The sequence below is a fragment of the Sceloporus occidentalis genome, unplaced genomic scaffold (genome assembly GCF_023333645.1).
Source record: "Sceloporus occidentalis isolate IW3139 unplaced genomic scaffold, rSceOcc1.0.p SCAF_3, whole genome shotgun sequence".
Taxonomy (NCBI): Eukaryota; Metazoa; Chordata; class Lepidosauria; order Squamata; family Phrynosomatidae; genus Sceloporus; species Sceloporus occidentalis.
The window spans coordinates 153,025,730-153,043,302 of NW_028316983.1; the positions used below are offsets into that span (position 1 = coordinate 153,025,730).

Sequence of the window (17,573 nt, forward strand, 5' to 3'; positions counted from 1 at the left end):
AGAAAAAGATAAACAAATGGGCCCCAGAACAGATCAAGGCAGAACTCTCCTTGGAAGCCAAGATGACAAAACTGAGGCTGACATACTTTGGCCACACCATGAGGAAAAATGAATCATTAGAGAAGGCAATGATGTTTGGAAAGGTAGAAAGTAGTAGAAAGAGAGGAAGTCCACAAGCCAGATGGTTATAGTTCGTCAAAGAGAACACAGACCTGTTCCTGCAGGACTTGAGCAGAGACATAAAGGACAGAGTGTCCTGGAGATGTCTCATCCACAAGGTTGCCATGAGTTGCAGTTGACTCAACTGTACTTAACAACAAGTACAATTTGAAGAAGTGGGTGTTGGAGAACAAAAATGAATGTGGAAATGACATGTTGAGGGAGACCAACATAGCCAAAAGAGGGAAGAAGAAGAAAAAGAAAGACAGCAAGAGAGAAAGAGATATTCCACATAGAATTAAAACATAGGGTGATGGTGGTGGTTTTGATTTTGTTTTGTTTTTTTCTGTAGAAATAGTTTTTTTCCCCCTGTGGAGAAAACAATATTGTTCTTTGCTCTGTAAAAAAATGTGTATTTTTCACAGAATGGCAGGTTACAAACCATCTGTTTGGGGCGGGCTGCACCTGCCCCTTTCCCTGCTGTATCAGGGCCTCAGCGGCCAGAGTGGCAGCCGCTGAGGCCCGGATCCACTGCTTTTCGGGCTGCGGGGAAGCGGCAAAAGGCCCCTTCACCGCAGCCTGAAAAGGGGTGTCCCTGGGGCTTCAAGCCCCAAGGACACCCCGCGGTGGCGGGGAGGAGGAGAAAGGGGCCGCTTGGCCCCTTTCTCCTTTGGTCCGCTGGGCGCAACTGTGTGAAGGCTGGGCCCAGCGGACCAAACCAGGAAGGAGCTCCGAAACGGAGCTCCTTCCTGCTCCGCGCTAAAGGCGCTCTAAGTGCCCTGGTGTGGAGCGAGGACGTCACATCCGTGCCGCCCCGTATAGAGGCAGCGCGGCCATGACGTCCTCATGGCGGCGGCCGTGTGGAACGGCTGCCGCCATTTTGTGCACGCAGAGCACGCACTAGGGTTAGGGTGTGCGGAAGCACCACCCCTTTCTAACCCTAGTACGCGCTCTGCGCGTACTTTCTAGCCCGTCTGTAACGGGCCAATAAATCTCCAAATACAGCATTTTCTCTGCAGAAAACAAAATTTTAAATGCAGATATAATATCTAAAATATTATTTTTGCTTCAAAAATGCTGTTTCCCATGTGGAAAATAATGTTTCCCATGTGGAAAATACTGATGATGTTGTCCCCACACGCCAAAAAAACCCCATTTTTTCCAGGTTCTTTTTGGCTCGGAGTGACGCTGCACAGTTTGGCCGCTGCAGCATCCATCCAGAGGGAAACTGGGTACCTCCAGCCCATCCCTTTGGAGCGGTCTGGAGAGCCCCTCTGAAACTCTGACCCCATTCACACAACCCTACAACACCAGAAAGCCCTGGTTGCACAGTGGTTAAATGCTGGTACTGCAGCCTCAGTGTTGTGAGTTGAAACTGGCAGGGCTCCAGATTGACTCCATCCTTTTGTAGGTCAGTGAAATAAGTACCTAGCTTGTTGGGGACAATTGGCTAACACAGTGTAAACCATGTAGGGCGTACTTAGTTCACTATGAAGCAGTATTGATTTTAAGGAACATTCAAGTGCCTTAAAGAGGTAAAGGGGTTGTTAACCTACATTTCCAATGAACAAAAAATTGTATTTTCAGCTATTACAAAAAGTCTGGAATCACTGTTCTACCAATGGAGGGAAGATACCTTTTTAAAAAGCACAAAGATTCCTGACCATTAATCTATACTTCATGCAGGACAGACCTTGGAGTGAAAAGACAAATATTTTTAAAGTCAAATCCCGACAGTGGCAGAGAGTCAGTGTAAGTGCAATAACAATAATCAAACTTCTATTTCATCAGTTTAACAAATGGTTAAACATCTTATAAAAGCCTGTGCACATTTTAATAAATATACTTAGATTTAATTGCCTAATTATTTTTAAAAGTATATGAGGCAGAATTGTTGTAGACATTTCTGGAGTGCTGACATTTTCTTCTTGCTTCAAAGTGAAATGTGAGGGAAGGAATGGTCAGTCCAAGATATAAAAGACAAAGCCTTTCATTATCTACATTCATGATTTAAGTAACCAAATTTTTTATCCACTGGCTTTACTCCTTTGCTTTGAACAGCATCTCAGATTAAAAAAAACCTCCTGCAGTTTTCCTGCACTTCACCTCTGTGCTAAAGGAAGCTTATTACTTCCCCCCACCTTCATATCATTCTCATAATGACACATAAGTAACATCATATTTCTGCTAGCATTGGCAGAGCATATAATTTGCAAACAGAATGCCCCGGGCTCAATCCTTTTTATTCAACACCCCTCTCTGAACTACACCTCCCAGAATCTCCAGCCAACATGACCACTGGAAGAAGTGAAATGTAGCAAGTACTAGGAAGGGAGACTGTGGGCAATCCTGGAAAGCCATTGCTGGTTGAAATAGACAATAACTGGGCTAGATGGATATTTAAAAAGTTGTTTACTTTATTCTCCCATGTAAATATTGAAGCACATCTCCTGGGGAGGGACTGCAAAAGTAAGGATGAAGAACAGCCCTCCCAAAGTTGATAGACTACAACTCCCATCATCTCTCCCCACTGGTTATGCTGGCCAGGGTTGATGAAAGCTTGGGCAAGATTGGGAGGATCACACAATCCCCACTTCATGATTTTAGATGGAGTTGAAAATGAAAAACAAACTTGTCATAACATGAGAACCTTTGCAAATTATAACACTGATAAAGCATAGTGGGAGAAAATGAAAGACAAGTAAGAGGAACCAGTATGGAAAATATCATGCTAATATGAATGGAAAAAATCTCCGGCTTCCTATAATTCTTCAAGATATAGCAAGAAACCGTGGTAGTGTCAGCCTGACAGAGATTTAGAGAATGGAATGTGAGGAGTACATGAGAGGAGCAAAGAGATGGAATGTAACCAGTGAGTGATGGGGCGAAACTATGAGGCTTAATACAAACATGGTAGATAAACTGACACTTGGAATAGTTGGTGACTAGCACAGCTTAGATGCTTCCCAGGACCGCACAGAGTTCCTGAATGTTATAAGCCCCAAAACACACCTTTCTGCCTAAAGGTACCTTCCTCAATTTTTGAGTTACTAGGAAATGCTGAATCATTATGGGATAGCATTATGAGACCTGTATAGTATGCACACTCTAGAAATGTAACCTGAAAATTAGTAACACTATACCTATGTAGTTATAGGATGCTGTGTCTGTGTGATTATCATCTGAAGACCTGTATCAACCTAGATGTCTGTTCTTTCCCTTTGTGTCAGTCTTTTGGGTCATGAGACATTGGCTTAATTGCACTGGGGCAACAAACTCATATTTTTATGGATATCAACATCTATGCAATGTACGTATTTTCTGTGGTTTAGAGATATGAAGTCAGCATTTTCACTCAGTGAGAGCCAGTGTATCTGACATTTGTCATATGGTTAATTCTGTGCTTTGATACCAGCTATCATTTAATATCATCCCAGGCCCTGAGATGAAGGGACAGACCCTGGTGATGTTACAGCAGGTTGACCCTGGTGATGGTATTAAGCACAATACATTAAGCATCTAGCATAGTTGCTCAAGAGATGTACTTGAAATTGTTGTTGTTAATAATAATAATAATAATAATAATAATAATAATAATGGCTTGGCAAAGGAGAATATATATGCACATGCACATTTTCTAAGACAGTTTTCTTGCCTCACGATACCTCCTTCTTTCTATGAGCACTGGAGAAGAAAGTTTAGGCCCTAAGAACTGTGAACCCTAGCCATACTTGTTTTCTAGTTCACTTGTGTAATGTTCCAATGAGACATCATAAGATGTTTGACCTATTAGAGAGGTGGCATAGAAGGAATAAAAAGAGATATAAATATTTACCCAAACTAATGCTGGTGGAACCTTCTGTTAGTGAGATGTGGAGCTTGTATGTCAGGGAGATATTGTATGCCACTGACTGAAGTAGGGCCATTGGTATTCTCATATCCTAAACTACAATGTAGGATTACTATTAGCAGGGTCCTCTTCAGAGATCAAAACATGTGGGTGATTGTGCAAGTCCTTAGATGTGGAAGATACATCAATATTGACATATTCCACCATAGCAGCCTCAATTTATCCAGTTGTTTCTGATTTTGGAAACTACACAGGATTGGACTTGGTTAAAATTTGAAGGAGTGTCCCCCTGAGGATACCAGCAACATCCCTGTAGTTTCGGGACAGAATCCTTCCTGAAACCAGGGGCAGCTTCTGCCTGCCTAAGCTGATAACGCTCAAATATCTCAACAAAAACTGAGTTTAAAACAGCTTCCTGTGTCACACAAACCTATTAAATATAAATTTGACTTGAATAGATTGTGGAGTTTTGTATAAAAATATTTTTAAAATTGTTCTAAACAGTTTCAGGTCCTTTAACTTTACTTCTTGTTTGTCTTGCCTTGCTGTTGTTCCTCATCTTCCTTGATAACAGAGAGAGTCTGAAATTGATTCTGTAGCTGCAAGCTCACAGAACGTTCCTTGGTTCCCTAGTTCTGTGTGTGACACTCCTCCAACTATCTACGTCTGTTGTGTGTGAAGTGACCTCCTGCTCCCTAGCAACTTCCTCTGTGTCTTTCCTGTCCAGGACCATTTGGTCCGTTCTGGCCAGAAAAACCTCTTGCTCCCTATGATGCTGAAGTGTAGCAACCTGGGCCTCCAACTGCTGTACTTTCTCTTCTAATAGGGCTACCAACTTGCATGGCAAGGAGTTGGACTAGATGGCCCTTGCGGTCTCTTCCAACTCTATGATTCTATGATTCTAGATCTTCTGAAACAAGGCAAGATGAAAATATACAAATGAAGCCCACTTATGGGCCAAAAGGTTTCTTTTTGAAACCTACATTTATCCAAGTTTTGTAATAGTGTTCTAGTTACAAAATGCTTAGAAAAAATACATTTTTAAGGGAAAGCATGCACAAATATATTTTGTTAGTGCAAATAAAGTTCAAAAATCTACTACATCAGAGAAACTGATTGCATAAATATGCATATTACACAAGCATGTGTAAAATGTATTAAGAGGAATCCTAGATTTAAGTCTTATTTTTGATAAATGTGAATGTGTATGTGTGTGTATCTACACACATACATGTACCTGTGTGTGTATGTACACACAAATACACATATCTTCACACTTTTCAAAAATAAGACTTAAGTCTGTGACATTGTAAAACTGAAAGTATAGATATTTCCATCACTACTACGAACTAGGTAGAAAAGGAGCATGAATTTCAAACATGCTAGATTACTGTACTACACTCTTATAGTGTTGCTATTCTGCTCTAACTGCTCTATCTGCCTCCAGTTGCATTCTGGGATTTGCATTTTAAGGAGGGGCATTTAGAATTCTCAGCCAGAGAGCTCTCAGGCCTCACTGAACTACAAGACCCAGAATGCAACAGGAGGCAATCAGAGCAGTTAAAGTGGAATAGCAGCATTATAAGAGTGTAGTGCGGTAATGTGGATAATCTGCAGTGCTGGAAGGGAGCTCATATGTTGCCCTAAGTATCATGGAAGTTGTAAAAAAGAAATTAAAATGCTGAATTCTCATCTCAACCTTTGTTACCACATTGATACAAGGTATTTTTTTTAAAAAAAATACACTAACTATTGTAGTCTAGAGAATTTATCTTTTTTAAAAAAACAAAGAAACTGAAGAAGCATTCATTTCCCAAAACAAACTGGGTCCAAATTTAATCAGAATAGACTTATTGCAGTCATGACTAAGTAAGTCCCATGGATTTCAATAGTTGAAATATGATTAAGGGCTTTATCACGTAAGACTGAAAGGTGGAAATTAACAAAATACAGTCGACCCTCCATTTTCACAGGGATTTATTCTGGAACCCCCTGCAAAAACGGAGACAACAACAATATATACTCACCTATAGGTTTGAATGGAGTGCGTGCCCATGAGCACATGCTGGGAGTGTACTGCGGGGGATCACCCCATTGACAATAACTGAGATTGCCCATCTGTGAATATCCAGGACTGTGGACCTCAAGTCCACAAGAAAGGAGGGGCAACTGTAAATATGTTTTTGGCTGGCACTTATCACACAAAGTTGTGTCCCTCCTGCTCCTGTCTTACATTTGATTCATTACTGTTGTACATTTTGTCAGTGACAGGCAAAACCCATCCATAGGGTCTAAGTCTTTCTGCTACTCCATTACTGCCTTCATGAGATAGATTCCTTCTGTGGCAGTTCCACTTCTCAGGTTATGTGGTGTGGTGGTTCTGCACCTCTTCCCTGTTCCCTCCCCCCCCTTGCAGCAAACATACCACCAACAGCTTCCCAAAACTGGTTGCTGTGTTCACATTCACACAGCAGCTGCTTTTGGGAAGGTAGTGGCAACCAGGATCACTTGTACCCTCTGATTCCTTCTGAAGTAAATATACACAAATCAGCACCAAGCTTTAATAGAAGGGGGAGGAGTGGCCTAGGATAACACCTTCCTATAGCTGGGTACTGTGTGCATATTCCAACAGCAGCCAACTTTTGGAGGTGGTTGGCTACCCCAACGGCTTGTCCCCGCTTCCGGTAAAGCAGTATATGGCAGTACAGAAAACAGATAACATGGCCATCAATTGGCAAAGCACTGTCATGGGGGAAAAGTGATAATAAATGATGTCAAACTGGCCTTTAAAAAAGCTATTGCCTTTGTGGTGGTGGCAGGCTGGTGTGATAATGTGATAATGTCCTAAGTCTATTTGCAACTCCACATAGACAGTATGTTGTGTTGTTGACTTATGTGTGACATGCACTAAGTAGATGAAACACAATTTATTTATAAATACTAATTTATTTAATAAAAATACAAAAATATAAATATACAGATATAAAAATATCATGAATCAACACAGAGACATTCTTTTACTCAATAAATATGGCAGTAATATTCATTCTTATTTTTAAAGTGTACTCAGATTACATTATAAGATAGGTACATTATAAGATTGTTCCAAACAGTAGTAGTAAAAGTGAAGCAAAGTGTTTCTTTAGAAAAAGTCAAACTTTTCAACGCATTACAAAAGGCACAAAAAGCCTTTCTAGGTATCTTTCTTTCCAACATCTTAGGCAGAGTGCGTGAAGTATAGTTTTGTTTTCTTTTTTCTAAAAAAAGGTCTTAACCATTTTCATTCACGTTGATATATTCAGCAAACTCTTACTAAGACAAACACCTATATATATTTTTTGTATTTTTCCAAGTAAGAGAATGTAGGCCACTTTTATCTAGTTACAGAGGCATTAATTCCATCAACACTGTCTAAGTCACAAAATGCTATTCCTCGGACACAGTCCAATGCTCCACTATCCACAGTGTAAGCATGGAGCTCCTTCCATGTAGAGCTACCATTTCATACTCTTTACAATCCCAAGGAATACTCTGGAAATGTATTGGTGGTATCTGCACAGAATTACTGTCTCTGAAAGAAGGAGGAATCTGCTGTTCATGTCGCAGAGTTCTTTATCTGCAATGGAACCAATGGGTGGGGGTATTAGTCTTGGTCACTCTCATCTCCACCATACATATCTGCTAATTTTTTAAATCGAGGTCCCCAATCACTGAGGTAATCATAATCTTGAGTACTACCATCTGTAGTAAGTGATTCCAAAGAGCTAAGTGAATTTGCTATAGAATCATTCCCTTCATATGCATAGGTTGCTAAAGAATCATAGGGAGGTGCAGTTGGATCTAAATCATTTTCCTTTAGCCTTCTATGGATAAAATCTTGGACATCAATGTTTTCCCACAGAGGTGCAGTCCTCCTTATCTGAAAAATAGTGTCTGGCATCACATCTCTTCTCATTTTACTTTCTTCTCTGGCTTCAGGATTTCTTAGTGTGCCAATGTCAAAAGCTTGGGTATCTTCCTCCCCTCCTCCTTCATCATTGTAGGTCACAATATTGTCTCGGACATCATCCTTGGAAATGATCAAGGGCTCTTTCTTCCTTTGCCGCTTCATGGCTGCAAACAGAACAACTAAAACTGGAAACAAACAGATTAATAATAGTGAAAACAGCAATAGTCATGATGTAACAAGAGGATAATGCAAACAGGTTAACATGGAAAAGATTTTAAACACTAAAGGAACCATACATATCACAGCACACAGTAATTAAGATTAAGTATATTTTTGATTCTCCCATTGAAATGGAAATGACCTTAGGGTAAAACCCAAGAAATTTTAATGAGGATAATACAATAATACTGACTCTTGAACATAAAACAAAGCACTGTTCTGCCAAAAACGTTGTTGCCCATTCAGTAATGAAGACATGAAGTCATTTATGTAGTCATCTAAAATCACCCTATGAACTGAACATGTTCCCCATCTTTTGTGCAGTAGGTTTAAATCTGAAAGGGGATCCTTTCAAATATAAATGTAAATATACTGAGTTTCTTCCTCAGTCAACAACAGATTCCATCCCCACAACTACACCATAGCTTGGAAAAGTACTTTTAAAAAAATGTATTCCCAGTGATGTGTCTTTGTTCAGCTAGTTGAAGACCCCATATATTTTTACTATATTTGGATGCCAAAGGAATTAAAAGGGACAACTTATACTAGGAGCATATTCCTGAATCAAATACATGAATGTCCTGTACACACCAGCCTTAAAGGCCAAGTTGAAAGTGGAGTTGGGGCATAGCATCTATGCAATGCATTCCCTGGCTCCATCCCCAGGGCAGCATGATGCCACACACTGCAGCACATGGCATGCAACATCACGGTGCTCCTCTTGCACTGCATCCACACGATACAGTGCCGAAGAAAAGCCACAGCTATCATCTCCTTTCCAGGGTGCAAAAAGGAAAGGCCAGATTGGGGCTGCAGCATGAGGTTGTTGTGGCCCCGATCTGGCGAAAATGGAGGCGCATGAAGGCTGCCCCTTAGGGACAGCCTGCACAGCTCCCAAGTTATCTATTCTGGCCTAGTCTATTTACCTTGTGTGCATGCAGCATAAGCTTTTAGAGAATTCATTTTTCATCCATTCCCATGTACGAAATAATGGATGATTTTCCTTTTTGCCTTATCTACAAAAAGTGCACTTACACAGTTCCCTTTAGTACTCTTCATTTTGGTTGTAAGGAAGGATACATTAAGTATCACACTTAAAGTCTGCCACTTAACACACTGATCTTTAAAGAAGGTGCCATCTTATTAGGAGCTGTAACTTCTTTTGCTGATCTCAGTATATGAAGCCTTTTATGAACTTGTGAAATCCCTCCATCAATTTAATCACTACATTAAGCTTTAGGAGTTGATACAAATATGCCACTCTGTGTATGTATGTGTGCTTTGCTTCACCTAAAATCATAAACTTTTACTGCTTTCTGTAACTATTGTTATCACTATTGCACTCCATTGCAAAATACTGAGCTCTCCAGGCAGAAGGTAGACACACATCTAATTAATTTACTAATTAAAGAGAAAATTGTTTTACTGTAGTGAATTCATTATAATTTCTATTCTGTTCATTATCTTTTCATAACATTTTTGCCCCAGCTTTATTTCCCCCCCAAAATTATAGAATTCAATGAAGTTTACATATGTCAAGTTTTAAATACAGAAATTAAATATTGATATGAATTTTAGAGTTGAGAATTGCTGTTACATGATAACTTTTTTTGAAGTATAGATTTAGAGTTCTCTGCTTTATGGCTTTTATTTTTAGTTATCTTGGATTTGATATTGATTAAGGCATTCCATCTGTCTGAATTCCAACAAAAATTACCTTGATCTGCATCTTCCTGCCCACTGTATGGATTGCAATTTAATTATCTACTAGTGTTCACACTTCTGAATCTGCGATATATTCTATTGCATAAATGTGCAACCGGCATTATTTTTACCTTTCCAGTAAATTTACATGTCATAAGTTAATAAACTTACATGTCATATTGGAAAGGTAAAAATAATGCCAGTTGCACATGAATATAGTCATGATGAAGCAATAATTTTAGAAATAAAATGTTGTCATCCTCCCAGTGATATAGTTCACCTGATAGAGTTGTAACATACACACCACCCTAAGTACTGACTTAGAGCTCCAACAACCATATGTGAGGTATTGATATCCCATTGTGATTAGGTCATGTCTCATTGCATACAAGCTAACATCTGTGGTTCAACCTGGTCTGTGACATCACAAAAGAGATAATGATGCAGTTCTTGTAGACTCACACACAGTGTACAGAGAGGGTCAGGCTGGCAACAAAAAGTAAAGATCATTCCTGTCTCAGGCTGTTCTCATTCAACTATTATTATTATTATTCTTTATTTATATAGCGCTGTAGATTTATTTATTTATATAGCGATGTATGGAAATGAACTTCATGCATTACTAGCCTTTTCCAGCATTCAGTGCTGGAAAGTATAAAATACTGATCAACATAACTGCAAAATAATTTGGAAGTTAGGCTGTAGTAAGCTATCAGACCCACAAATTCCACAGTGAGCTTTTGATGTATAGATCTTCCAAATTCCTGGTAGACAGATTGCTCCCTAAAACTCTGGCAGTCTGTTATGAGGTTACTGCCTCTTACTGCCTTGTGCAGTAGCAATTGCCATTTTAAGCATGCACAATATATTTCTTTTAGGAGTAATTGCTAGTAGCCAAAAAGTTTCTCATTACTATACAAGCTATAATGAATGCATAGTTCAATGTTCATGTAGGACAACAGAATCAGGGACTTTCTGAAAACACTGATCTTGCTGCGTCTAAATAGGGCTACCCTCAGAAACTCCATTCCATTCTGCCCAGGAAAATTCTTGCACACTAATATGAAGAAGAGTAGATACCCAGGCCTCCTGCTGCTGGACCTTCTCTTCCAACAGGGCTACCAACTTGCACTTGATGCAGTTGAAATTCCCCACATTCAAGGCAAGATGACAATAATCTCAGGTGACTGCAACAGCTCCCTCACTGTCCTTCCTCAGAAGTCTTAATGAGGCACTGAAATAGGACTGCAAGCTTTCTCCTTCAAAAACTACCTATTAAACACCCAGGTAAAAGACCCCTGTTGGACTGGCTTGTTCTTCAAATTCTGTGACTGAGCTGAAGAGGTCTATTGCTGTATAGAGAGGTCCTGGCTGCTATCTCCTTCTTGAGGCAAGTCTCTGACTCACTTGCTCTGAGCAAAAGCCCTTCAAAGCCCCTTAAAGAAATAAAACAGTTAAAAGTACAGGAGAAGCCCTGAAACAAGGCACCCTCTGCTCTCTGCTCTAAGCTACCCTTTAGTGTGAAATTTCACACACCGTTAGGTTGGCACCTCTGGCAGGAGTTATAAAGGCTAGGCTGCTAGCCTTTCCCAAGCGATTCACAGAAACCTCACCCACTCAGGAAAACAAACACAAAGGTTTTGGGGGAAAAACTCACCCAGTCAAAATGGCTGCCAAGTAACCTCTCTCCCTCTTCTCATTGGCAGTGTTGAGAATATACATTCTGGTATATGGTATTAATCTTTGAGATACCTCAATCAATTTTATTGATAAGGAAGGGAAAAAAGTGTCACTCACCGAGAAGAATAATGATGCAGAGGAGAATAGCAATAAGTGCTCCTGTACTGAGGCCTGCAGGAAGGAGCAGAGCTTCAGCATTGCATGACTGCATGTTTCCTCGGCTGTCACAGGCACACACCCTTATAGTCAGTGTGCCAGTACTACTTTGGATAGGGTAGTCATTATCAAATATTATCACTGGCAGGAGATAGGTGTTCATTTTGTGGCGGTTGTATCCATTCCGTCTTGTGATGATGCCTGCTGTGTTATCTGAACCAGATGGTGGTGGTGGTGAAAACATAACATATGAAAAAAATTCATTAAGAAGTTTGAGGCAGAAGAGATGAAAACAGAATAGATAGAAGCAATAATGGAAGCCTACCTTTGTTGTCTACAACAGAGAAGTTTGGATGGACTGTGTATTCTGGCACCAGCTCAAAAAAAAATTTGTGTCCACGAGGTGGCTCATCTTTGTCCATTGCACTAATGGTTTGTATGAGCTGCCAAGAAATAATGGGACATGTTTGTCAGGAAAATGAAATCTCCATTGCATCTTCTATTCTAATACTATCCACTCTGTAGAATCACCAGGTCAATGACCTTTTGCTATAGTTGTACAGTATGTATATGACATAAAAGTACTAATACACCCCCTAGCAGCTGTGTGTGAATGTCCCTCAGAGTTGATTTTTATATATATATATATATATATATATATATATATATATATATATTAGCACTGTGTGTTTCAAATTGTTTTCCAGAAAGTCATGTGGTTCACTGAGAGATTAGAATAGATTCTTCACTAAGAGTGGACAAACAACTCTGAAAGAAATCCTATTCATCATGAATAATCTTCCATAGAAAACATACTTAGCCAAATGAGAAATGTTGGTGTGTTCTATGTAGACACAGGAACAAACTAATTAAAGCAATAAATTTATCCATTAAGTTGAACATTCTCCAAGAAAAAGCAGTGATTTAATTAAATTTCTTACTTAACCAAAGTGAGTTCCTTAAATTGGATTTTCAATATTACTCTAATTCCAAAATCAGTTACTTCACTGGTTAATATTTAAAGGGATCTTGCTGTGCTTTTGAGACTAATTTATGGGTGAAAGAATTTGTAGCATGAGCTTTTGTAGACTTGGATCCTAAACAGCCAGGCCAAAAGAGTGGTGTGTGGCTGCTCTGACACTGATCAGGCTGGGGCTGTGGCAACCACACGCACCTGTTTCCGATCTAGGCTGCAGCTGTGGTCTTCAACTGGGCTGCTGGAAAGAGCAGATCCCATCCACTCCTTCTTGGCCTGGTTCTCCCTGAATGGCATGGTGTCTACATCCTGAATGCAGCCGGAATTCACATCATTTGGCCCATGTGTTTTGGGCCTAGGTCTACTTCCGCAGATACATGGAGTGATCTGAGGAAATAGACCAAGTTTATGAAAGTTCATCCTACAACTTCTTTTGCACCATTAGTCTCAAAGATACTGCAAGATCTCTTTATATGTAGACATTTCAGACAAAGATCGGCATGTCTCTGAATTCTACCATCATTCACTAAGTAAATGATTGTGCAAATTTTACATTTCCCAGCTGTTTTTGTTTTATTTTGGCTTTTAACCCAAATCTTAGTTTTTTTGAAGTTTTACAAAACAACTTCTTGATTTTTGTTGTTACTCCAAAGATGGAGAATTACAATGCTTGTGCCATAAGATCTAACCCACTTATTTGGTTCATAATCAGAGTATGATAGTTCAGTCAATTCCAGGCTGAATTTTTTTAAAAAAACTTGAGATGGTAAGAACGTCTTTGAAGTGGGTGATCTTCTTTGCTTCTAGGCAGTCCTCATGTTTTCTGTACCAAGCATTTAGTGTTTGCTCCTCCAGATGTTTTGGACATCAGCTCCTACAATCTGTCATCCTTGGACTTGCTGATGGAGGCTCTTGAGAAATGAGGTACAAAAGAGCTGGAGGAGCGTAAGTTGAGAATTCCTGACATAGAGGTTCCAAATCTATCTCAGGAAACTAAATTTTGAGGCTCTTCATACTGTGACTTTTGATGTCCTGAATGGGACTCCCATCTTTACAAGGGAAAAAAGAAAACTTCAACAGGCGAGTTTTTGATAGAGTGATGTACATGAGAAATAGTGGGTTGTTGTTGTTTTTAAATGATGTGCTTATTCTTCCAAGCTCAAAACAAAGATGAGATGGAATACAATCATGGATATGTTTTAGCTTCATGTTGGCAAGGCTTTTAGGGAAGGCATTTAATTTAATTTAAATGGGAATTTAATATACACAATAATTTCCCCTCTTCTAATGTAATGCAATTGAATTAGATTTTTAAAAGCTTATTCACAATTAAGTAAGCACACTAACTTTTTCCTAGTAACGTTGCTTTCTCTGGTTCTGTGATGTAGTCTGAGCTCATATGGAATATACAGTTCACAAATAATACAAGCCAGGCATTTTGGGCCTCTCCATTGTTCCATTGAATTTTCACTGCAACTTGGGCTGCATCTGTAGTGCAGAATTAATTCAGTTTGACACTGCTTTAATGGCCATGGCTCAATGCTATGGAATTCTGGGATTTGTAGTCCTGTGAGCTATTTATCCTTTTCAGTCAGAAGAGGTGCTACAACAAACTACAAATCCATAGGATGAAACCATGACACTTTAAGCAATGTCAAACTGCATTAATTTTGCACTGTGATAGCAACCCTAAAAAGCTGTTCAGAATGCTTTGCAACATGTGAAAATTTCTCAGTAGAAACAAAATCAATCCTAAAAAGGGGTTCTTCAGTGTCTTAAAATCTTGAAAAACGTTTTCCCTGTGTATAAAGAAAATGTGGATGCTATCCCGTGGCTCCGCTTACAGACCGGCACAAAGTGCCAGTCTGTAGAGCCCCTTTGTCACCCATTCATTATTTCAAAATGCCAAGAATTAACTTTGCTCATAAGTGTCAATATGTCTTTCTTTAAAATGGCTACATAAAAGACTTTCATACTATAGACTAATAAAATATAAATGAATAGTTTGTAAAGCATATCAAGCCTGAACTTTAACTAGAGGCAAAGATGACTAAACTGAGGCTGTTGTACTTTAGACATATCATGAGACATAACACATTAGAAGAAGAGGGAGACATTTGCTAAAGTGGAACGCAGTAGGAAAAGAGGGAGACCACACTACAGGTAGAATAATTCAACAAAGGAAGCCACAGCCCTGAGTTTGTAAGACCTGACAGGGCAATCAATGGCCAGGGATCTTGAAAGTCTTTCACACACTGGATAGCCATAAATCAAAATCAATTTGAAGGCAAATAACAACAGCCAACAATGTGCAAATGGCATCTCTTATCCTTGATCCTTATAAAGTATCTTATCCTTGATCCTTATATCTGTTTGTGTACTTTAAACAGCAAGGATTTCTCCATGTGATATATTACTCTTTCGTGCTAATGATTTTGACTAAGTGGTGACAAAGAAAAAAGGACAGCCTAGCTTTATTATATTGTAACTGGGATCTGAATTGATACTTACTACCACCCCACCTAAGACTGAAACTCATAGACCCTGGATTTCTCTGTATCCAAAAATTAGGGGGGAAATGGTGGCTACAATAAGAACTGAAGAAGGTACACAGCCTGTTCTACTCTTTGAAACAGTTGGGTGATTTTCTCATAGCTGTTATTGTTATGGATGTTAATGGTTAATTAGTGAATATTTGCAAAGTGCTTTAAGTCTCCTTTGCTCTCACTCTAAAACAACCATTCCTGCTTTGTATGTGGGGGTCATATGCTGCATATTAACTCATTAGTGTGGCTTGATGTAGGGTTATTTCATTTAAATAATTGGTAGGCAATTGTGTAGTGGGCAATTTTCATCCATGTGTCCCCAACATGTACCACAGCCAGGCTTTGCAGGCATACCAGAAGTAATGAGATACCACTTCTGGCTGCCATTTTTGGCCAATTTGGGGTGGAGGCGTTGGATGATTATGAGGAGTGGCATAAACTGCTGCATTTGTGGATAGTTTGGGAATATTAAGGCCATTTTTAGAAAGAAAAATTGGGAGCCAGGAGAAGGGCTCTGTGTACAGTGATCCTCAAGGCGTGAAAACGTGGTGCTCACAGCCAATATGAACTCTGCATTCTGCACCCTTCTCACTCCTAATTTCAAATATATGATTAACATTTGTGTGTATGTGTGTTTAGAAATTTATCTTAGGCTACAATACTAAACACACTTATGGGTACACCTCCTGCCATAGTCTCAAACAGGAGTGGAAAAGATTTGGGCTGCCTTAGGTGGCCTGGAGCAGCACCGGGGTGACTTTCAGGCATTCTGGGGACATGAGTCTTGCAAGCGCCATGCCCCCAGAGCAGCCAGAAGCCAACCCCATTTGCCTGTCTGTTTCATGCCTTACTTAAGAGAAAGCCACATTAAACACTGTTGGACTTTCTTCCAAGAAAAAATGGAGATAAGTCTGCCAATAGTTATTTAAAACATTTATCCCATTTTTTCCAAACATTTGATGTGTCTGGAGAAATTAAACACACACACAGACACACACATATAAAAATAAATAATCGAGAGAAAGAAAGAAAAAAAGAGTGGGCACTACATGATGCTAAACCTTAGTGAAAACATAAGACATGCCTACAGACCTATTATCACAAGACAACCAACCCTTAAGCCTCTTAAAGATTTTCCATACAGGTATTGTACTCCTTACTGAAAGCTAGCAGAAAAGTAGGTTTTTCAATATTATTTGGACATTTATTTGAAGACTCTGGAGTTATGGCAGGCAAGGCTGGCTATTATAAATTCATGTAATCAGTAAATATGGATCAGGACCCTGCCAGTTCTTAATAGGCGAGAGGGATTAACTTGTGGACAGACACTCTCTGAGATAAACAGTTGCCTTTCCATCCTTGTCCTTCTTGGGTCCATTATAAATCTGATATTTTTGTTTTGTACTTCTGTGGTTTTTATTTGGTAAATCTTTAGACATTAAATATTAATACTGAGGGCCTGAATCCTATTATTATTCCAAAGCAGAGAAATAATTTCTCCTAAATTAGGAACAACTAAGTCCAGAGGACAGTATTTTATTTCTACAGTCCTCCAGGGCCCCCACAGACATCTTTAAAAACCTTATCACCAAACCAGATGGATCTGATTTTGAAAAAAAAAGTTGATGTGAAACAATGCTGAAGTCCATGCAACTTATTTTTTAAAAATGAACTGATACTCCTAGAAATTTCCAAGGGAAATTCACTCATTCTTGGGCCAGTGAAAAAGACAGTGTGAAGGGATCAAGGAATTCAAAAACAGTCTTGGGAGGCATGGTTTAAATGTTTTTACATTTTTGTTGTAAAGTTTCAATTGATTTTATCTATAAACCACCTTGGATCCCTTTCTGGGATCCTCCTTATCCATGCATTTTTTATTCACGAATTCAAGCATCCATGGTTTGAAAATATATTTTTAAAAGTATAAATTTCAAATAACAAACCTTGATTTTCCATTTTATATAAGGGACATCATTTTGCTCTGCCATTATATTTAATGTGACTTGAGCATCCACAGATTTTGTTATCCACGGGGGGTTCTGGAACCAAACCCCAGTGGATAAGAAGGCCCCACTGTAAAATAAATAAATAAATGGCTCATCCACCTATGCCCTAAACCATAATCAAATTCATAGAGAAACACCAGATGCACCACTGTGTCCAAATAGTATGCCTGATCCCCAATCTTAAAAGTTTATCGCACAGGCCCCTGGAATGGGCCTGGCGTATTAAAAAAGGAGGTGGGATGGGAATAGAAGGTGACCACCATCTTGAGGGGGAGAGAGGCAGGCCAGCAACAACAGGCCTCGCCTGGAAGAAGAAAAGAGCCCTCCT

The 17,573-nt window shown here is 39.4% G+C and overlaps 1 protein-coding gene across 2 annotated transcripts in view; it reads right to left on the reverse strand.

Moving 5' to 3' along the window:
* Nucleotides 1-7,051: 7,051 nt before the first annotated feature.
* CDH9 (cadherin 9) overlaps nucleotides 7,052-17,573 on the reverse strand; it is a 166,044-nt gene continuing 155,522 nt past the window's right edge. The window contains exons 1-4 of one of the 2 annotated variants that reach the window (XM_089516585.1): nucleotides 12,892-13,119; nucleotides 12,043-12,160; nucleotides 11,679-11,930; nucleotides 7,052-8,143 (exon numbers count right to left, since the gene is read on the reverse strand). In XM_089516585.1, coding sequence (XP_089372711.1) covers nucleotides 7,653-8,143; nucleotides 11,679-11,930; nucleotides 12,043-12,160; nucleotides 12,892-13,113 — 1,083 coding nt within the window. In that variant the 5' untranslated portion in view covers nucleotides 13,114-13,119 and the 3' untranslated portion in view covers nucleotides 7,052-7,652. Of the gene's footprint in view, nucleotides 8,144-11,678; nucleotides 11,931-12,042; nucleotides 12,161-12,891; nucleotides 13,120-17,573 lie in introns of those variants that run through there. The other variant, XM_089516586.1, reaches the window with a different exon arrangement.